Here is a 23581-nt window from a genome sequence, read left to right as displayed (position 1 = left end):
GTGAGGCTCTTTACATTTTTAGGAAGACAGATGTACTTAAAACAAAAACCAGCAACAGACCAAAAAAGCACAAATTCACTGCAGTTCTGTTAATAAAGCTACCTTTAAAATGTCATAGAGCGACTGTGTGGTATTCTTTTTACATGTAGGCCAGGTAACCACTCAGATGCAATGCTTAAGGTACCCTCATGACCACCAGCTAGCATTAAAGACAGATTTCTTACTTGACTGAAAGACGCACCCACCCAGGCACCCAGAATCTGCTCTCAGGGTGTTAAAAAACTCTTCTGCCTATGCAGCATGCTCATTATCTGTGTGATGCTCAATACCACACTATCTGGCCCCACAGTGTCTGTTTCATACCTGACTCGTGCACACCTCAACATTGACCTACATTCTTGAAGTCTCTTCCACAGGTTCAATGTTCACAATCCACAATCAATCATCAAATGAATGAAGGATGATGTACTCACGTGCACACCATCAGCCGAATGAGCCATACGCTGCACGACTTCAATTTCTTTTGGTATTTTAGAGAAATCTGAAAAGCTGTTGCTCGTAGAGAACGTGTGTTAAACACCAAAGCTGCTCATTTTAAAACGGCAGTGATGTTTTTTGCCCCAGCTGCTCTGGCAAGGAAAGGATTGGAACACTCTGACAATGGGGAAAACAACTGCTTTTTTCTGATTATCATTGTTGCTTTCAGGGCTTGGAAAAAAGAAAAGTCCAGATTTTGTTTTTCCTTTTGCAATTGATTTGTGATACCTAGCAGATGTAATGACTTGTCCCCGCGGAGCCTAGAGTGCCAGGTACCCAGAGAACATCTGAGCCACTGCCAGCATCCAATCCTGGCCAGCAGCCTTCTGGAGTGGAAACACAGTCCAGGCAGGGGCCTGTGCCAGTGTGTGGCAACAGACAGCAGCAAAGCTCTGACCTTCCTGCAAGGGCTCAGTGACTCCTGCACTCTGTTAGACACTAGATTCATTGCACATTCCCTTTTAAGATACTCAGAGTTTACGGGAAAATGCATTAGCCTCCTGGCAGGCTCCGTAAGGAAATATCAAGTTAATGGTGCCCTGACCACTAATGTAAAAGGGCTGGATCTTCAGGATGTGCCTTTCACTGAGGCTGCCCTGCCTTCAGGTTGTTTTTTCAAAGACTCTGCCTGTCCCCAGAGCAAGTGGATACCACAGCGTGCTCATGCCTGGAGAGGTGTCTGCTGTCACAGCGGAGATCCCCCCCAAAATATGTCCACAGCCAAGCAAAGGGGGATTTCTTTCACAAAAGCGAAAGATTTATACAACATCAGGTCTTCCAAAACTTGACATTCAAAAGAAAAAAAAAGGCCTTTTATGGAAATCGAAAACTTGGAAAAGCATTGCCTTTTGAGTTTTGAGCTAATCACAGCAGTTCACAATGTTTTCAACAGCGCTGTGCTCAACCGTTTTGCTGATCGACAGTGTTCTCCTTGGTTTTGAAAGAATTATACCAGGAAAAAGTAAAGAAGGCAGAGCGCAGGCAGTCACACACAAGCCCTGAAACAGAATGTGTTTGATTCAGTCGCTGAGATGGATGAACAGAAAGGCCGGGTCGCAAGAACACCTGACACAGATAGGCCTGCTTGTTTGCCAGCTCACTTGTTCACAGCGCAGCTCAGTGAACAGCATGTGTGTAGACTATCACTGCTCCGTCCTGGGAGTCTCCAGTACACCTGTGTGCACTCTGAGCCTGGCCTGGCTCATTGGCGTCTCACCCTCTTAGCTAAACTCAGAATCCCTCCAGGGCACCAGACGACCTCTGTGCACTCCAGTCTCGCCTAGAGATGTGCTAGGACTTCAGTCTATTACCATTTGTTTGGAGGAACACCTCCAGTAACCTCTGTCAGCTCAGTTCGTGGCAGTTTTGTAAACAGATTCAGTTCTATAAGTGCACAATCTTTGTTTGGCCCCAGCGTCTCCACCTTTTGTGAAAGGCTTTCCTGAAACCCCCAGGAGCAGAGGATCGAGTCCCAGGCATGTCAGTCTGGTAAGATCCAGCTATTTCCTAATCCTAGGGCATGGCTCATATCATATTCTGTTTTACCTTGGTATCGTGTTCCATACTGACAAATGCCTCTGATTTCTGATGATCGAACAGGCTTTACTGAGGCCTTATACTGATCATCTGTTGACTGAAAACATTATATAGATGCCAAACTGACCTCAACATAGAGTATAGTATGTTGTAAAAGTGACAGGTGCAAATCACTGCAGTTTAAAAAATACACTGTTCTAGTGTTGCGTTGATCTGCATTCATTAGTTTAATCATTTCTGAAATACTAATTGCCCCTAACAGATAGATTTGAAATTCTTAATAACAGGGCAACTGGGCCTAGGACACAGAATTGTTTTCCAGAGCTCAATACTGCCAACGTACATTATTTGGAGAAAGTTCATACTCATTAAATACACTTCCTTGAGTTTTACAATATCCCAAGCAACAGACTGAAACAGAATTACACTAATGGGACAAATGCTGGTATCTCCTTCATAGGCTTCATCCAGCCATTGGCATCCATTCCGCCTTCCAGAAGCAGATGGAAACCCCAACTGATGCCTTTTCATGACCAAACCTTGACACATTCCAGACAGAGAAAACCTGTTTAAATTCTGCAATTTTAAATTCTGGAAAACTGCACAGTCCTCAAATTAAGTTAAGATTTTTAAAAAGGAAGATCCTTTCCAAGTTCATATATCTTATAATTCTGGCTATCAACACAAAATGCCTGTAACTTTTGAAAGAAATTCTGCTGTTGTTATTACGCACTTTATACCCTGGACTACAAATTAAATGATGATTATTTTTAAATGACCTTAACACTGGAGTGACTTTATACGTGCTGTGATTACATCATTTTCAGTGTGTTGGCCTCTTAGATCAGGTAAGACACTTACTAATTGTCTTTAAGAAGAAAATAAAGACAGCGTCTAATGACAAGACTCCTGCTAAATGGGGATCTTTCACCAAACACACTTGAGTGTCTTTGCACAGCCCTATTTCTGTTTTTTTTTTTACTTGAGAAAGAATCATGATAATTAGAACTACTACATAAAAAATGAATCATTCCCATGAAAGCTTTTACGTGACTTTCAATGGTTAACACTGAAAATATTTAAACTCAATATTAACCCATCAGTGCATAACAGAAGAGGGGTCATCTTAATGAGTTCCTAAAAAGTAATAAGGCAGATTGCAGGGCAATTTATAAGCAAATGGAACCCCCAGTGCAGCACTTACATACTGCACAGATCAACTGCATCAACTGCAGTATGTGGGCACCACAGTTTAATACAAAATAATGTCACTGTGCAAGGAAGGGTGTAACTAGTCCTTTGGGGACAGCAGAACTATCTAAATAACCTGAATAGCAGTTTATAGAAACAAGAAAAAATTATAAAAAATTGTGAGGTCACAATTGCAGGAAAACAATTTATTTTGTTATAGTAGGCCTACAGTCTAAACCACACCAATCTTACTCATATGAAAAAAAATCAACTGTACACATTTTATCCCCTCAATTCACTGTATTGGTGCAATGGCTCCTCTGCCACTTTTCCTGCACTGTACTGCTCTTCCTCTTTTAGATGCAAACAATACGCAATGGAATAAGAAGGGGAAAATAAGATCGATACCGTTTGGATTCCTTCCTTGCTTCTAATCCACTATTAATTCTGCAAAGGCAGAGAGCAGGCGAGAGGAAAAAAAACTATGATTCTATTGATTGGATTGACAGAGCTGACATGATGGTATAAAAAAGCACCCTCCACCACCCCCATAAAGCACTTCATCACAGCACCGCCTGCTCCCCAGCACAGGCAAGGCTACTCAGGTGGCAGAGCAATACCTTTGCTAAAGAGATTAATAATCTTGGCTAAGGGGTGATGTGGCCTGACACTCTGGGCCCTGCTCAACAATGACTCAAAATGGAAAGAAGAAAATCGAATAGATGAGATCTATAAAATAAAAAGCAGCCCTACAGATCTCAGATCTCCAGTAATGCACCACACTTTGACAAGGCAGGGCAGATAAGGTCAGATCTGTAGAAGTTGTGAACTGCGTTTGGCTGCCAATTCACATTCTTCTCCCTGAGAGTATAAACTTACTGTAGGTGTTGAAGTAATTCGCCATCCCTGTCCTCCCTTAGAAACAAGGTATTGTAAAGGATCCCAGGCATAGAACAGAGAGGAAAACGATAAGACTCCCATTGCAGATGTAGGATCCATTTCAGACATACCTGTAACAAGCTACAGGGCTCTGCTAACACATTGTGATAGTGATGCCAAAAGGGACGTGCCTGTTTTAAGCCGATTACTTTTATTTTATGTCTTTTTTTATGCTGAACACACTCAGAAAACAATACCAACCCTGAGAGCATTCAGCACCTGGTGCTGTCCTGTCCAAGCAAAACCTGAAAGAAGTCCAACTTGTAAAGCTCTAGATCGCCTGAACAGAACTCCATGGAGTCGTAATTGGAAATCCCAAAACGTATTTCTGAACAAGGCAGGGTTAGGTGGTTAAATACTAAGACCTTCTTCAATCCTGCTAGCAATATTTTCTGTTCAGGACCAAAGTAAAATTTCAAAATAAAGACATAAGAGTGATCTAGAGATTGTGCCTTGGAATCCATATTCAGTGAAGTTTGCCCAGGAGGGTAGGAGACCACGGGGATCTGTGATTCGGATAACCCCTGAGTGTCCAGCAGGACTCTGCGGCTAGAGAAAAAGACAGTAAGTGATTTTACCCTTCACCATAGAAAATACCACCAAGTGCAGCTGAAGTTTCATTTTGTAAGCCCCTTTGACCACAATTAACTGAAACATGCTGTACATAAAGAATGGCACAATATCAATTAAATCCAATTATCAATCAACTTAAAAGCCGCAGCAAATTAAACCCTGTGGGAAGCAAATGTGATTTATTTTTTTAAAACCATCTCTTTCTTATTTCTGCATTTGCAGCGTTGTTTCATTACAAGAGCACCTGGCTCTTCAATTCTGTATTGTGGACAGAAGCACAAGGCAACAAATCCTTGCAATGGATCTACAAGGCAATTAAGCACTTCGAAGAATAACGGAGCTTTATTTTTAATTATCTGCACTATGAAGACAGAGGCGAGTTAACACATGACTTTACACATGAACTATTACAATGTGCTCTTCATAGGTCTTGCCCTGCCTAGACCCCAGGTCTACGTCTTCTTGTCAGCCGTAGCATCGGGTGTCACCATTACCATGCAAAATGTAAAGCTGTGATGTATAGTGCTTCACAACTCCATCGAGCTGCGGCGAATGGATTACAGCCCTGTGACATGTGCGTTTCATCACAATAAGACTTACTGTGAGGTCTGCGCCGCAGCCGCGGCGAGGTAAATGATGTACCTTTCAAAACCTCTCGACAAAGAACACCAAAACAAAAATGCAACCAAAGTCACCTTCCTGGCAGTCTCGGACATTTGTTTCCTCCTCCTACTACAGTTTCAAAAGGGAGGAGTGAGGAATCCGCCAACGCAACAACCCGCACCCCCCCCCCACTCAAGTTAGTACTGTACACCAAACGCCGTGAAGCACTGACAGGGTTCCAGGCCTTGAAAAGACAGGTCACCGAGCTCCAGCCGTTTAAACAGATGGATCGCCCTGCGAATCAGCCTGGAGACACAGCTCCTCTAAACTTCGAGCTGATTTGTAGCTGGACGGCTTCCCAATCGAGTCATGGTGAGACCCTCTCAGCATCATCCAAGCGCCGGACGGAGTGGGGCGGACAGGTTCCTGCTTTGTCCAGGTCACACGTGACTACAGTCAATAAGTAAAGAACTGATGCCCGCGACCGACAAGTCGGTCTCCCTAGTGCTTAAGAGGAAAAAAAGCGCTCTTCAACTGTCATCGGTAATTGCACGATATAAATAATATTAAGTAAGCAGATATGCACCACCTTAAATCTTTTAAGACGGTTTTAAATCCACATTCATCAAAAGGGAATTTTTATATCAATTTATCACGTGTTTTCATGGGATCTTAATTCGTTTGATTCCACATAATATTTTTGTCACAGGATACAGAAATAACCACTTGCCTAATAAGTGAAGACAGAAACGTATTCCAGGGTAAGTCTTGGCTTTTAAAATACCTGAAGTAACTGTAGCCAGGACTGTCCTGAATCCATGCATCCTTCCAGTAGGATCTCCCCAAACATATATTTTCTAGTTTAGGTTCACTAAACAGAACAACTTTATACAGTACTGGATAAGAAGAGGCATAACAAATCATAGCATTTATAGTCGCAGTCGTCATATAAAAAGCTTTAACTTCTATACAACAATCCTGTTTTATGCCATTCAATACGCAGAACACATACATTCCCTTATGTTTAACATTAACATTATGTATCAATGTTCTGCTGATAATTGTAAGATCTAACGCCACATGTCAGTGCACATTATATTTGCATACAACGCACTTCAGCACAATGTGTCCAGTGCTCAGTCACTGTAAAAAAAAAAAATGGAGTTCAAGAAACAACAGGCATTTTTATATAAAAAAATGCACCCTTCTGCCTGTAGGAAACCGACCCCTTCCACAACTTCAAACAGAAAACCCAGCTGTAATAGCACCGCCTCAACAGTCCACGGTTTCAGAAACCGGCTTTTCCCATTTCCATTTTAAAATAAAAGACCGTTACGCTGGTTAAGCTCATTAAGCGCCACAGTTACTGCAAAGGCGCTGAAATAATAATACAGTACTGTACACACTTTGGGGTCACGCGTGCTTGTAATTTGGACTAAGCGCCAGGCGTGTACTGTCACCCCTCCTCCCTCCGGTTTTTCGCTTTCTTAAGTCTACAATAACGCAGGGCAAGCCCTTTTCCTCCCGCATTCAATTGGCGATGATAGTACATAGCCGAGAGAAAGATGCCACCCCCTCCTTCCCTCCTCTCTCACCTGGCATTTCGTCCTCAAAATCCATATCGTCTTGTCCCTCGTCTTCATTGCTTAGCGACCCTGGCATCTTTATCGCATACGCTATCCTTCAATAAAAAGAAAATTCCACTCCCTCTGTAGAATAAAGTATAGAAACTTAACCCTCGGAATGCCAGTCTTTTTTTTAAAAAAAAAACCGTCCGCACAAAATTAAAATTGCACACAAATGGTGTTTTAAGAAAGATGGCTGCCCTCGCTTTTTTTTTTAAGGAGAAAAAAAAATCCTCTTTCCCTTTTCTATCTCCCTCTCTCTCTCCTCAGTCCAAATCCTCCAGTCTGAAAATAAAAAAAGACAAAAATGGAACACACATGCTCAGATTGTGACGTCTGGTCTGTTGCCATGGCGATCCATCCCATAATTTTGAACAGAACTAGTTACTAGTCATGCCCCCCCTGGTTACCAGATTTTCGACTAGTCGCTCGGCTGGTGCTGAAAATGGCAAGAACACCACAAATTCCCTCTCCCTTTCTGTGGCCGTCGCTCCGATCTTTATTCACAGCGCGCACCGCCTGAAGGGGGTTACACCAGGATAAAGAGGAAACAAACTTGAAAAAAAAAAAATCAAGTCCCTTCAGATAATTAATCTCGCAGCTACATATTTCCATCATCAAATGCTGGCGTGGATTGCAAAATGAATTAAAATGCGCGTCGGAACAATGGAAAATGGATAATGGTTTTGGAGACAAGAATAAATTGTCTACTTAGTGAGCGCCAAGTAACGATCCAGTATCGTTTCTCTTTGGTTGACAACTTCTCCCACGAAGTCAAGAGCGTTGCCATTTAGCTTAATTAGTGAAAAGGCGATTTATAAATTGCCAACCAGGACGCGCAAAGCATAGGACGGTACCGAGCGAATTGAACATTGTATTGCGAGCTACAAAATAACGGACTTTATTGGCTATCAATGTCTGGACACGTTTGAAGACATTTTTAGAAAACCAACGTCGCACCTTGCTCCCATACAAAAACCCCCGAACTGACGGAAATAAAATGATCTAAAATATATGAATGTCACTTATTTCTTCAAGATTCGAGGTGTAGCTCGCTAAACTGATTTAACTCTTTGGTCGCTGGAAAGCATACAAAAAGTTTCAAAAATATATATATTTTTTAATGCGATTGAGTTATTTTCTAGCTCGGTTTTCGCTCTTCTGTCGACACTAGCTCGTTCACCCATCTGACTTGACCGGTCTCGCCTGCGGGCTACTTTCACAGTCCAGCTCCGAGCGGCGTCCACACCTTCAGATCTCAAGGCCACCGGTGGAACTCTTTACCACACCGCCTCTTTGTGAAAAGACTGTGGCGAGGTATTACATATAAGAAAGAGAAAAAAATCAAGGGGCTTATGTCGTATATATGTGTCGTATAAGTACAAGTTCATCATGTTCGATGAGTTTAGAAAGTGGCTGCGACGTTATTGAGAAAAGATGACGGGTTGAGTTACAGTACTTGCTTTAGTTTGAATTTAAGCCACAAACCAGGCTTCAACAGTACAAACTTCCAGATATATTTCAAAATGCTGGAGGGGTCATCATTCCAGGTGGAAACTGACTCTTTTTCTAGTGGGATCATAAGGTTAAAATATCCCCCAACCCCAAACACTGTAGAAAGACAGCCCACCCCACAGAAACCATACATTTTGTAGTTACCACAACCTGCACCAAACCAGTATGATGGGCTTTCTTTTTCTTCCCATGAGAAAACCACCAAATGAAAGGATTATGCGCTTGAGAACACATTGAAAAGTGATTATTTTGTGTAGGTTGTCAAGTCCTCTTCAAAGTGCAGGAGTGACACTGAAGGGGCAGCTTTGAACTCGAGTTGGACTGGCTCCAGAACAGCAGCTCCAGTGCAGTGACGTTCTGCTGTTCCCTTTTCCCCTCTTAAGGACACCAGAAGAAACTCATTACTGTTCATGCATGTGCATTTTTAGGAAAAATAAAGCACACAGCTTAGACATTGATTCAATGTTTTTGGTATCACACTGATTAAATATACCCACATTACATGGTTCAGATAACATGCATATTGGTTCAATTCTGTTTCTCCTTGGTTTTGACCAGATGTGACATTCAACAGGTGAAATCACAACATTGCCAGTGCCTTGCTTATGCAACAGTCATTGGAATGTATCACAGTCAGTCATGAGGGATTAAGGCTGGACAAAGCCAGCCCAACTACCATTGGCCATAGGTCAATGTCCACTTCATCAATGAATCCAGGATTAAGAAGATGACCCTGATGGACCCCGGTGAGCACGGCACATACAGAACATGCAAATTGCCAACATGACCATTGCTGGGGAGGTCTAAATGCAATGGTCTCGACAGGACTGGCTATCTCCTAGAGAACACCACTGGTAGTGATTGATGGCAGCTTGACAACTCCCACTGGTCAGTTGCTGTCCTTCCTGCAAGCTCATCCTGACATGACTTTTACAGCAGGACAACACTCTCTGATGCAATACCTTTAACACGTTGTTTTTGCAAGACAATATCATGCCATGGACACCCTTCCTCACCAGACTTCAGGGACAAGCCATTTTAAGATCGGAGTAAACGGTCACATGCATGTTCAAGCTCTACAAAGGAACGGGACAAAATTGTTCAAGACGGCTTTCTCACCTGTCACAGGTTGTACTGATTCCAATGGCAGCCACCCTCAATATGAGCTCCTTTCGAAATGATTAACCGGCATAATTAACGAGTCTTGTCTGTTCAATAAAATGTCAGTGCACCAGCCACAAAAAGGATGCAATTCTCCTGACCAGTTCCTTTAGGTACCCGGTGTATTTGTAGCGAGCGGGCCCCCAGGCTGGAGAGAGCCCTGTCAAGCAAAGCACAATATCCGCTTTCCCAGAAAAGAATCTTGTGCTGTCGCTTACTACACCGATTTCAATTTCAGGGTTTACTGCCGGTTTCACACCTGCATATAGGTAAAAATGAGTTTCTCCTGAGCATTGCAAAACTTAGAATACCATTTAAAAATATCAGTATCATCCAGGTATGTCCACTTCAAGCTCACAACACATCACTGCTTCACCATCCCATCACTTGCTCACTGTACGAATGAGTGATCTTCACACCAAAACCACCCAAAGCACTGCACACATTATGTCATGTCCATCATTAGCTTTTATCGGCCTCAAGGCTTGGATAGCTGTCTGAACACACCAAATTATTGGACTAGAATTCTTTTTCTGGTAAAAGCTGCAACCCTCTGCTAGCGAACCAAAATTGTCCGCAAACAAAACTCGTTTGGTGCTTTTCAACTTTAATGCAAGTAAACCTTAATGATTGTGTTAAGACGGCGAGCATTCTTAAGAACACCCAAGGTTTTTGTCGCTTTTAAACCTGATAACACTCGTTTAAATAAATCTTGGGATCCTACGATGATCCATCTCTCCTACAGCAATCAGCACCACAAGGACCGATGGCCATTTAAAACCAACAAGCACAAGCAGTTTTCAGTTCAAAGCTGAAAAACCCACATCGGTAAGAGATTATTTCTTTTTTTAGAAGCTCCTTCATTCAAAGCAAACAGAGGACAGATCAGTTGTCTCATGACTGTTTATTGAATATACAAAATTGATACAGCTGAGAAGGCTTAATCCTCATCCTCCTCCTCCTCTTCGTCCTGGTTAATCTGGAAGTAGCGCAGCTCGTAGCTCTCCTTGGTGTTAGCTACCACGCGCAGCCAGTCTCGCAGGTTGTTCTTCTTGAGGTACTTCTTTGTCAGGTATTTCAGATACCTACAAGCCAAGGAGGGGAGAAAGACAGTCTTAAAACAAGGTTAGGGCTTCATTATACTCCAGTTCTGATTTAGTATAGAGAGAATATCGCAAGGTAAGCCTACACAGCTTCCAGCGCGGACTTGCTTAAAAATGAATAGAACTGCTCGACCCCATGCAGTTACAGAAGTACACCCAAAACTGAAGCAACACCATCAGACAGCTCTCAATGTAGCTGACTCAGCAGACAAAGTAAACCTGTTTTGCACCAGCTGCTGAGTAGTGGATTGCACGGAAAGGCTTCAACCATCTAAAAAATGAGAATGCAAAGCAAACTCAACCATTCCCTTTGGGTTTTGAATAACAGAACCCTAGCACCAACTGGCATTACAGTATCAAATGCTCCTTAAGATTTACACAGGAGACCCCTTTTATTCTCATTCTGCTGCTTCAAAAGGCCAAGATCGTGGGTTCAGTATGGACTTAACATGTGCTTCTAGAAATGTATTTTCCTAAAGCACACAGCAATAAAGGATCAGGTGTGAATTCCAGGGTTGAATGAAGGGGCTTGTGAACTCGGGGTAACACTGATAAAATTCCTAACACCCTCAACACAGGCTGGTCGATTTCCAGGCTGTCCAATTGATTAAAGGCCAAAAACAAGAACAAATGACAAGTTCAAAACACAACATAAAAATGACCTATTTAGCTTGTTTCTCCGACAGAGCCCACTGCCCGAGCACAAATCTAGATACCAGAGAGGACCTGAGTATTCTCACAGAACACCTCATATGCCTGAACTGAATGACAATTTACATTAGGAAAAATTAAACAATTTGAAATATCTTCTTCATACCAGCTGCCCTTTATAGATTCCAGTGAATTGTTTACCAGACAACAGGTCACAGTTCAATTTAATGGAGAATTAATCTGAGATTTCAGTTTACTTTACAATGACAAGACTCCCTTTATAAGGTAATTAACATTTATTGTCTCTTCATTGGATCTTAATTTACAGAGCCTTATTCTTTACCCTCTGGGTATAAAATGTTTATATCATTAACTATAGTAATCATTTACTTTTAGTTTTAAAATACTCTACATAGATCTCCACTCTGTTGAAAAGAATGGCATGAATTTAAGTTCACAAGACACAGGTAACCATATACACACCACTGTGTGCTGTGTGGGACAGAAAAATAGTCACAGGCTCAGGGATTAGTGATCACTGTCACTTGTAAACGCTGGTCAAGGGACTAATGCTGCCTAACACTCAGCAGCTGAGATAATCATTAAAAAACACTGTTCCTAATTTTGCAATTAGCGGATTGTAATGTTTTTAAATGGAGACCAATAACAGACAATTAAGTCTGAATAATCTAACCCTGGTCCTGGGGAAGCTCAGTAAGTCTAAAAAGTCAGCCTAAATAACCTGTTTATTTTCTAAAGATTAAGGAACAAATGGACTATATCAATTATCCAACTCATTTGTTGAATTAAGGGAATTCTAGTCCTATACTGACGTTTGACATGAATGAGCTCTAAATTACTTATTGTAGCAAAATCAAATTAAAGCTTAATTAATTAAATTGTTCTGTCATTAGAAATTGATGATGTAATGGTAAGCTATATAATTTGCTGGACTTGGGCAACCAGGACCATCTCTGAGACGGGTCACTTGACAAAAGCAAATAGCAAAACCAGAAAGCTAAGAATAGTGTAGATCAAACAAAAAATCCAAAATAATTATGACAAGAAGCTTCCCATTTAATTAGTAGATTCATATATTAATTTGGATTGACAGTTTCCACTTCAACAAGTCATAAAATAAAGTTGTACTTCTAAGTTAAAACAAGTCAAGGTCAGGGGTTGTGGCTGAAGAACGTGCCCACAGGTTCTCTCGCAGTAACACACGTAGCATAAGAGCCGTAAGGCCAAATTATTAACTGGCACTTAAAAACCGTGTGAGCATGAAGTAAAAATACTGGCAATACCAAATATTTTTTTACAGAACAGCAGCAGAGGCAGCTAAGCTTTGATTGGAATGGCATGGTAATTTTTTTTGCCCTAGTGGAATGGCAAAAAAAGTTTTCAGATCCCTTATGTTAACTATGGTGATTGAAATTAATTTACCAAATCAAAATTCTCAGTTTGCCAACTTCCCCACTCTCCAAAGCAGAAGCATGTTAAAAAGAAAAGGCTTGGAAAATTATTTTGGGACAAACCCTCTGAAAAGGTCATGCTATCTGCATTGTTAAACAATTAAGCACCCTTTCATGCATCCTCAGGAGGATGAATGGAAGAATGGTAGCCTATTGCTACACAATGCAATCTGTTTGCAACTTTTCTCCCTTGCGACTATCCCCCAGATTGCTCAAAGTAACACCTCTAGATATGCCAAAGCAGACTGCAATCCTGTTCAAAACAATACCCACTCAACACACTGATGTGTCTCAAGACGGTCAGCCCTGGTAAATACAGTTAAAATGGATACCACACGAATCTCAGCCACCTGGATTCGGCACATTGACTACTAGAGCTTTAGGAAAGGTAGCTGTCAATCACATGTTTGTTTTTCCTGATCTGGTAGTGAATCCAGAGGCAGTAATCAATGGGACAATTACTCACAAAAAGATTAATCTCTGGTTAAGCTACCTCATATACATCTCTACTTACACATCAATAGTGAGGGCTCACTAAGACAAGAGGAAAAGCAGTAAGGCGCCACTGCCATTCCTCCAGCAGCACCAGCTTCAATTGACTGGATGTTACTCAGCTTAACAGCAGTTTTTATCCAATGTGCCACTCTGTTGCGCAGTGTGACTGGACACATTCACTGCAGTGTAACAGGTAAAGGATCGCTACGATTTATGTTGGCAAAGTGTGTACTGGTGTAACAAGGGCCTTGAAATCATAAGCATCTTGCAAATGGAGCTGCCAGTAAGGAGGGAATTCCAAATGAATGAACCTCCTCCCCGAGGACAGGCTCTTCTGCTGACGAGCCACATACTACATAAAATGTCAGCACTACAGCATAAAATATTTGGACACATATGCATGCATGCTTGAAGAGGATCCAATGGGGTGCTGCATCAGCTGCAGCAAAAGGCTCCACAGCCTTAAGGTTGCTTTCTTTTTTTTACTTTTCAGCATAGAATGAACCTTTACTTATTCCTTTACAGGAGTGAAGACATAAACTAGCAAATGCACTGCCCTATAAACCTAAATCCCATTAAGCTCTTCATTCAATACAAATTCACAGCCACTTTTTAAAAGCTTAATTTAAATTTCACAACACTTTTGGAGCCACTGGTCACAGTATTGATTCCTGTGGGTCATGAGAATAACGATGACTCCTTCGTAATTGACCATTCATCGGCAAACTGAGGAGTTTACACACCGCAAAACGCCAAACTGCCTAACAGGAGTGTTAATAAGGTGGGAAGACGCGTCTCTCTCCCAGCAGGCCCCCCAGATATCCACAGAGCTTACCAGGAAGCGAAGAAAGCCCTCCTCAACAGTACAGGAGCGACACTCTGCTAGCTGTACAGCTTGGAGAATCCCAGACCCAATCAGGCAATGACAGGATCGAGCATTGAACTCATGACCCTTGGGCCAAAGGGCTCAACATGCACTTAGGAGTGAGGCTTTACTGCTTGAGCCATTTACCCACTCTCAGAAAGCTGCTTACTTCCAGTAACAGCCACAACCACCCAGAGCCTATCCCAGAAGCACAGTGTGCATAGCGTGACAAGACCCCAGTCAATAAAGTTCAATCAAAATATGAACTCAGTGTCTGAGGGGCTTTACAGAAATGACTCAAATCCACTAAGCAATCTATCCGACAAAACCAAAAGCAACATGGTTCTATTTGTAGGCAGAACTACTGGTTGTTGGAAAAACAGGAATATCTTTTTCCAAGTGGTTTAGTTAGTACTACTACCTTGACATTTCCAAATTTCTTCTTTGAACTGTTTGCTGCTGATAGGCAATGCTTAAAACAGAAATATCTGTTAAGAATTGGCAAATGAGACTGAATCCCTTTTATTAGTCCATTTTCTCAAGTTTCAAAGCCAAGAAAAACTTTTATAACAACCTAAAAGTAAACAGGTTACTGTTAAGCTTTCGGTGTAATGTGTAAAGACATGGGACTAAATGTTCGTATAGTGCAGATGCCACGTACTTCCATACAATGTGATATCTTGTAACTAGAAGCAAAACTATTTAAAACAACTCTATACTGGTGTATGAAGCTAGAATGCTTTAATACATCAACATAAATCTAGTTAGAAAACAGATGCATGGATGCAATGATATAGTCAGTAGAAGTTCTGAGTAGGGAGCTGCGTCAGCATGCGTTGGCTGCAAAGAAACAGGTAAAAGCTCATTCCATGCTGAAAGGAAAAGAAAAGAAATAATGTTTCGGCTGAAGAACACCTTAAGAACCCGAAACATTGCGTTTTTCTTTTCCATTCAGCATGTAATGAACCTTTACCTGTTCGTCTGCATGACACATCCAGACTGTGATGGCACTTTATAACCACCAAGGCGCATGAATTGAAACTAGATGAAAAGGTAGAAGACACTTTCTGGCAATTAACATGTTTTTATAAGACACGCTAGTGTCAAACATTCAAAAAGAGAAAAATTACATTTTAAAGCAAAAGTCCGCAACTAATCCATCACTACTCCAAAGAACTGTATGTCATTTACGTTTAAGCCAGTAAGCACTTCTTATTCAAGACTTATGCTCAGGATAGAAATTATTTAAATTCACGCTCAAAACATCCATTTTCAATGAAACAATGGTTGCTCGATAACATTTAATATTTTACCCTATCATCAAGTGAAATGTGTATTACATTCAAGTTTGCGGACACGATTTTAGGCTTTCCTTCTTATCCCTACATGAGTGCTAGTTTTCAGTCCTAGGTTGCACCTAAAACTTTTAACAGTTGGTACAGGCTTAAAACAATGTAGCCAGAGGTTTTAAATGTAAGATTACATTGCAGCGGTACTTGACAAAACATTGAAGATCCTGATAAGTACAATGCCAAATCAGGGGACTGGTTCTTGGCCACCTGTTCCCAAATCCAAGACCTCAAGTACAATATAAAGGCACTTTCATACTAGGCACATATTCCATTAATGAGATGGCCCCGATTATGAATGCTCCAAGAAATCCAAGTTACAATTAAATCACACCACAACAAGACCAGCTCATGGGGGATTCCTGGTACCACTGTGCATATATTGTTTATGGCTTGGTTATTTTACCAGTGAACAAGATTATTAGGTTAAGGTTCAGCTGTGAATTCCAAGGACAGTTATGAAGGTAAAATACGTAAATAACTTGTTAGGTTTTGATATAAATGTCCCAATTCACTATAACAGAGAGGCCTAGAACAAGAGCAGTTTGCACAACTGGCCAAGATTCACCAAGGAGATGATGACCACGTTCGGGAGGTATAAGCCAATCCAAAATGTAGCTTTTGGTTATTCATAAAACCTGCCAAGGTCCAATTCAATCATTGTAGTGGATCCCAAGACAGATGCAGTGTCAAGTTGTGAAAACAAAATGGCAGTCAGGCAGCCATCTTGGTATACAGAGGATTTACACTGCATCGCTGGTAATGGCAAACTCAGTAGAATTACTCACACCATACCATCAAAATTAACAGGCTGAACGTTTTTAAAACAGCTGGCGTTAAATGTTACAGAATTCATCTTGGTTTGTGCAGCAACCTAATTTTCACTTTTATTCACCCAACTGTGTAATTCTAGAAGCACCTACACAAAGGACTGCACAGACAGCTCTTGAACACTGGGCTGCTTTCCCCAAAATGTTTCATGACCTGTCTCAGCTGTAAGAATGATCACAGCAGCCTTTCAGGTACAAATTTAGAAAGGTTTTGGTTGCTGAAAGTTTCAGTTCAATATGTGGAGCTTTAGACTTTTAGCTTACATATCAAGGCTGCCATCTCGGCTGATCCCAAGTCCTTTCATGCAAGGACACATTTCAAATGTTCCAGTTACAATACATGTGCCAACAATACCTAGTGCTTTCCAGAGAAAATCACATCAGTCACATCATTTCCTTTCACAATGAAAGTGTAGTGAGGGCACTGACAGATTATACATCTGCAAGATCCCAAGACTATAAATATTTGAAGGACAAAGCTAAAATACAAACCATGGGCTTCTGCTGAAAGACTGTAATGTGAGTAAATACCCAAGATTTCTATCTTTGCAAACTGAAGGCTGTGTATCAGCATTAACTGCAATTAACAAACCTAACATTAAGCTATTAGGCAAAAATACAAGGCAAGCCTCAACTTCCATCACAGAATGTAGAATAGATTAAATTAAACGTGTTACCAATTATTGGATTGATCTCTTGCTTATTACACCACACATTATTTTCTCCCAGAATATAGGGCTTGATTATCTCAAAACTAAACAAGCAGTGACATATGGATAATTTAAAGTAGTTTATCATTTGAAATTAACTAAAATGGAGGGATAAGTATCAGATAGCTCAGAGTCTAACATAAATCTGCTGTAAAACAACAGTAAATGTGTACTCATAAAATCCAGAAAAAATAATCAGGCAACTGAAAAATAGGGAAAATATTTTGATACCAAAGGAACTGAAAGCTCTCCGTTCTATAGTGCAGAATATATAATGATATAGAAAGGAATGGTCAACCCTGTACTTCACAGCTTAGAAGCAAAAATAAAACCTTTAAAAACTTTTCTATGATGTTGATGTGCCAGACAAGGTGTACAAACATTACTTCATTTTGGAGACATTTTATACAATATGGAGAGTGTATTGGACAGTATGAAAAGACAACAGTCTTTCAGTTGTTGATTCTGCACTTCATATTTTAAAGATGGCCAATATCCAAAATACTGAACAAAAATGTAAACTGGATACAGTACTTTCACAGTGGTTTGGGGTGCTATCTAATTGACACTTGTACCCACTTACACAGCACAGCATTGGAGCAATCTAAGTGTAGTTCTTTCCTAATGGGTACAACAGCAGTATCCACACTGAAATCGCACCCTTCTAGTTACAAGTCCCGAATGTTAATCACTGCTCAACACTGCTGCCAAGAGCTCACACATTTTCTGAAGGATTTTTGCTTCCGCTGTATGAAGCCCACCACGCAGACAATGGTCACTGACCACGACTACATTCTGGTGCCAACTTTAGACAGGTAACAGTCTCTTAAAAAAAAAAACTGCACTGTTTGAAGTCATCTGCATATCAAAGCTTCAATTACAATCCAGAATTTAGTACAATAACCAAGGTTGGCAATTTTCTCCTTACAGACGAACTGCATGACCATTCAGTTGCCAGGAAACGATTTGCTGCTTTTGCAATTGTAAGATTTGCTTTTTTCTTCACTGTGATAGAGTTTCAGAAGAGATTGACCTTTTCTTGTCTTATCTGGATTATTAACCAAACTTTAATATGGTGAATAACGAAGCCAACCCCAGAATTCCTTGGACTTTTATTACAGACAGCACACCCTGTGCAATTGGGAAACCATTCTGTCATGTTCATTTTCATGAAATATGTTATACATTTCCTTTAGAGTACATTATGTGAACCATTTGAATTTCTTCTAATAACGAAGCACAATTTACCTTCAGAGGTAGGCTTAGCCATAAATGAGAGAAGCCAACTCCACAACTGGGATATCTGAATTTCCATGGTAAAATGGCATGTGGTTTTATAAAAACTGCTTCAAATTTCAAGGGTAATTCATCATTAGCTTTCACATCCAGAACATGGAAAAGGGCGAGCTAAAATGGTTTGCTGGTATCTGCAACCAGTTATATTTAAAGCTGAGGAAAACTATCAACAAACCATCAAGTATCGAGGCAACTGTACGACTCTCGGTCTGGTTTGTTGTTAACGTACCCAGGGATAGCGAGAGGTTTCACACTTACCAAAATCTGCTCGGAACGGAATAGCAACCTGATGCAAAAGAAGCATATTTAATATCTGCATCAGGAAGTGCTTTTCTTACACAAAGGGGTGGCGGGGATCTGGAACAAGCTGCCCAGCCATTCATTACAAGGCTAGACAATATATTATGCAACTATGCAAGAACGGTGAACAGCTGCCTCTGTTATGAGGATGGCAGTCATGAAAACCCGGGTACAAGCAGGTGGGAGGCACCTAAGCCTCATCCGAGACAAGACAAGAGTACAGAAGGGGAGAAGATGGCAGCCCGGCGCTGCAGCCTGACCTTTTGGATAAGGGGACCTCCGAAGTGACTGTGATTTTGCTCTTGCTCCTCTCGATGGCGATGGCCCCGCCGCCCAGATTCCCGGCCTTCCCGTTCACCTTGATCCGCTCCTGCAGGAACTGCTCCTGGAACGGCAGCCGTCGGTCAGCCCCCCCCCACTCACAGGCACTCGTGCAGAAGTAGCAGCAGCAGCATCATGGGGTTGACACACCCCCCCCTGCTGCCAGCAGCTATGCAATTAGAGCTCAACAGGTGATGGAGCTGCCAGGCTCATGAGGACGCTTCTGCCTCATGGGAAGGACAGGTTAACATGCACACCTGAACTTTCACACTGGCCGCGGCTGGGTTCCAGCCGCACAGCCACACTGTTTACAATCAGAAACGGGGAGCCCCGCAACCAAAACGCACGCTCGATTCTTGTTTTCTGTTCGAATAAAGAATAAATAGAAGGCTTGTAATACTCTCGAAAAGTGACAGCTGGAAAAACAGAAATCACCAAATGGTGCTGTCACCAGCAAAGGTTGCTACTGGAAGAGGTACTAAAGAGGCCAGCCAGTAGGGGGCGCTCACCCTTCAGTCTGAGTGGGTCCTAATGCCCTTGTAAACTGATGGGGAATGCACCATCCTTCGGATGAGACGCAACACCAAGGTCCTGACTCCCCATGGTTTCTAAAAACCCCAGTGCATTTCTCGAAAGGATTAGGGGTGTTATCCTAGTGTCCTGGCCTTTACCAGTCACGTCCTCCTAATAATCCCCATCTATAAATTGGCTTTGGCAAGACTAAAGAAATGAGCTTCGACTTTCGAAGGAATACGTCTCCGCTGAACCCTGTTTCCATCCAGGGTGAGGACATAGAGGGCGTACATTCCTACAAGTACTTAGGGGTACACCTGGATGATACTTGCTTAGGAGACTCAGGTCCTTTGATGTGTGTGGAACACTGCTACACATTTTTTATGAATCAGTGGTGGCGGCAGCCATCTTCTACGCTGTTGTGTGCTGGAGCAGCAGCATCATGACAAAAGATGCAAATAGGCTCAATAAACTTATCAAGAAGGCTGGCACCGTGTTGGGGTTGAGCCTTGACCCCCTGGAGGTGGTGGCTGAGAGGAGAATACTGACCAAGCTCACAGCCATCATGAACAACACCTCTCATCCGCTTCTTGGGACTGTTACTGGGCAGCGGAGCACTTTTAGCAACAGACTGCTCCAGCTACGGTGTTCCAAGGGAACGTTTCCGCAGGTCTGTCCTCCTGGCGGCTGTCAGGGTGTATAACGCTGCCCTAGGCTAGGACTGCTAGCCCTTCATTTGCTCGTCTATGGACAGCATGTTTGCTCCATTGTACTTTTTGGACAATCAGTCTGTATAAACCTATGCACATTTTGCACATATTTTATTGTTTTTACAGTGACTATGATCATCACATTTTGCACACACCTATGTATTTATTTTTATTTATTTTGTTGTCTTTTGTTTTATAACTATTCTGATGTCTGTTTTGCTTGTCTTGGGCTGGACTGCTGTAACACATCAACTTCCCTACGGGATTAATAAAGTATTATCTATCTATCTTATCACTCTGCTCCCCTCCCCACCGACAGCTGGTGTGTGGCGAGTGCACTGGTTCAGTATGGCTGCCACCACATCCAGGTGGGGCTGCACACTGGTGGTGGTGGAGGGGATCCCCATTACCTGTAAAGCACTTTTGAGTGGAGTGTCCAGAAAAGTGCTATATTAATGCAAGGATTATTACTATCAACGATTATTAGTACTTACAAAGTTAGCAGCGTCCATGATACCATCTTCGACAGGGTGGGTGCAGTCCAGAGTGAACTTCAGGATCTGCTTCTTCTTCTTGCCACCCTTGGTGCTTTGCTTTTTCTAACATCAACAACGTCAGATCAGAATCTGCATAGTTTTCATGTCACTCAAGAGATGCTTGATATTCATTTCATTTACAGTTGTCATTTTGCACTTACTAAGAGTGGTGGTATTGTGCATGACTTCAGTCAGAAATACCTCATACACACATTATTATGTACAATATTTTTTTCCCCCCAAATCTCCGATATTTGCTTTGCATTGACCAGCTTACAGGACAACATAACGAACAACTACACATTTAATGAAATCCTTAAAAACAAAGCTCAGCTTCATTCCTTTCAAACAATTTTAAGCATTGGTTACAAGTTGCTAGTAAACAACATTAATATATCCTTGATTTGTCCTATGTGAACTAATCCCAAAAAACGTTGCCTTTTTATGAAAAGCTGCAACATTTAATGTTAAAATAAGCGCCATTTCTCTTAATGTAAAGAGAAACCATTAAACCTTTCAACGACGAAATCATGAAAGAGAACAGACGAATAAAATACAATTCAAAAACACGGGCGAAGCTCCAAGACAGACCACAGACCACGTTAACTGCACTTTTTAGACAACTTTTTTTTCTGCGCGGATTCAAGACTAATCCGCACCGCAGTGACGATTAAAGATGGGCTTTTTACGGCACGCTGCGGCCTAGCTTCGCCGACTGTTCACCAAACCGTCTGCTCCAAAACGCGGTCAGTTTGTGATCCTTCACAAGTCACACAACAGATTAATTAAACGTAGAGACACTCAACCTGTGGACTAAACCCTATAAATGCTGTTTTCCCAAATATAACCTCCGGCATATGGAAATATCCTGCCACTGTACTCATCGGAATCGTTGACTCAAAATCCTCAACTTCGTGCGATGCATGAAGATTTCTCAGATTTTTGCATCACGGCAATAAAAGTTAAATTAGTAATAAGAATCATTAGATTACTTACCTTATACAGCCCCGTATCTCCCATCCCCCATTACACAGTTCAATCACACCACTAATTCACGATTATACTGTTACAAGTTACACTTCTAGTGCAACACTTACATGTATAGAAAACTCAAAGATCGTAAATACAAGTAAACAACTGAAACACACACAACATAAGTGTTGAAAGGACTTATTTAGCAAAAAAAAAGCTCCTCACACGCTCTGGACGTACAGCACCCGCTCAACTCACAAAGCATGCTTCCGAAAAGACAGGGCCCATGCACTTCAACCCCGTATAAAACGTACACAAACATCATGATCCTGCCACCCAGAGAAAGTTTCCACTTGGAATCGTGACCCCACGTATCTTAGACTACGGCACACACAACCACAAACCGATTTCGAGCAAGAATATCAGGGACATTTTAACATTTATTTAAGCACGACTTTACTGACCATGGTCGCCATGACGCACAACTATGGCAGAAAGGAAGAGGCAAACTACGCGCATGCGCTTTGATGCCAGCTAGGAAATGGTTTGGTGTAATCCAAACCAGAGATAATCGATGTTATCCGTAGATCTGAGATTGATTACAGCGGCTGTTTTCTTAATTTGTGAGTTTTTCTTGGAAGGAAACCTTTTATGATTTTTCGTTATTATTTTATTTAGCAGATCTCTCTATTCAAGTCGACCTCACTTCAAGAGAAGACATGGGAAAAACTTCCTAAGAATCAACTACAGTAAGCACGGATTTACAGGATGTGTTTAGTATTTAGAACGTGAGTAATAAAATTGAAACAAAACAATCCACATACAAGTGTTAGTTTTGTTGTTGAATCATTCATGAGAACGTGGAGTGTAGAAATGTCTATAACTATACTATTTCTTCTCCACTCTCTGAGTAGCACCACATCTCCAGACCCGTATGGGTAGATTGTACACCAAATCTCACTTAGTGCATTGAAGATCAAAAGCACAAGTTTTTCTGTCTGTGTTCCTAGTTTCATCAACAGTGAGGAATCAACAAAATGGAGAACTGTCAACAGGAATGGCATTCAATCCAATCGTCATGCTAAACCTGTTTATCTTGGGGTGACCCTTGACAGCATGCTGTCAAAGATAATGATGGGTAAATATAATGATGACATCACCCAGAAGTTAACACCATTAAGAGCTCATAAAACACAACGTTTCGGCCGTGGAGCCTTCTTCAGGTGTGAGAAAGACAAGGCAGTAAGCAAAGGTAATGTAGCGGGACCTTTGCTTACTGTACCTTTGCTTACTGCCTTGTCTTTCTCACACCTGAAGAAGGCTCCACGGCCGAAACGTTGTGTTTTCTTTCTTCTTTTTTTCAGCATAGAATAAACCTATTACTTGTTCCTTTGCAGCCTACGCATGCTGACGCAGCTACCCACCTGAACTACATTAAGAGCTCTATACCTCTCATTAAAGCACTTCTCAAGACAGAATATGAGTAACTTCAGAATCTTAAGCTAAATGGTATATTTCTTGTGATTAAAGTGTTTTTAATGAAGAAATAACTGATAACTAATTATTAAGAACTAATAATTGTATTAATAAAATAACTAAAAGTTAACAATAAAGGAGAATGGGAAGAATCATGATTGAAGAAGCTGAAGTAGTAAACTAAAGTTACTGTCATTCTGCCTTATAGTGGATATCTTTCAATGTATTTAAATAATTTAGCAAAAATCTATATAAATAAAATCTGTTTAATTCTACTGAAATTTGACTATAATCCATATACA

The 23581-nt window shown here is 41.3% G+C and overlaps 2 protein-coding genes and 1 long non-coding RNA gene across 7 annotated transcripts in view; 1 reads left to right on the top strand and 2 right to left on the bottom strand.

Annotated features, from left to right (window-relative positions):
- Window positions 1-7795, bottom strand: part of chd5 (chromodomain helicase DNA binding protein 5) — a 46825-nt gene extending 39030 nt beyond the window's left edge. For 4 of the 5 annotated variants that reach the window (XM_088617104.1, XM_088617108.1, XM_088617105.1 and 1 more), the window contains exon 1: window positions 6975-7795. In XM_088617104.1, the coding sequence (XP_088473230.1) occupies window positions 6975-7041 (67 nt within the window). In that variant the 5' untranslated portion in view covers window positions 7042-7795. The remainder of the gene's footprint in view (window positions 1-6974) is intronic. The other variant, XM_088617107.1, reaches the window with a different exon arrangement.
- On the top strand, window positions 5234-8977 carry LOC148642082 (uncharacterized). Its single transcript, XR_015929590.1, has 2 exons — window positions 5234-5751; window positions 8777-8977. It is a non-coding gene; the product is annotated as an uncharacterized LOC148642082 (long non-coding RNA).
- Window positions 8978-10569: 1592 nt separating this feature from the next.
- On the bottom strand, window positions 10570-22369 carry rpl22 (ribosomal protein L22). The gene is made up of 4 exons (XM_088617398.1): window positions 22268-22369; window positions 20790-20894; window positions 19012-19136; window positions 10570-10765 (listed from the first exon to the last, which is right to left on the bottom strand). The coding sequence occupies exons 1-4, from the start codon at window positions 22277-22279 to the stop codon at window positions 10621-10623; spliced, it is 387 nt and encodes a 128-aa protein (XP_088473524.1). The 5' UTR covers window positions 22280-22369; the 3' UTR covers window positions 10570-10620.
- Between the last annotated feature and the right edge of the window lie 1212 nt (window positions 22370-23581).

Source organism: Lepisosteus platostomus, chromosome 23, assembly GCF_059453375.1.
Source record: "Lepisosteus platostomus isolate fLepPlt1 chromosome 23, fLepPlt1.hap1, whole genome shotgun sequence".
In the NCBI taxonomy this organism is placed as follows: Eukaryota; Metazoa; Chordata; class Actinopteri; order Semionotiformes; family Lepisosteidae; genus Lepisosteus; species Lepisosteus platostomus.
The sequence above is the reverse complement of the archived record's forward strand: the minus strand, read 5'-3'. Positions and strand labels throughout refer to the sequence as shown.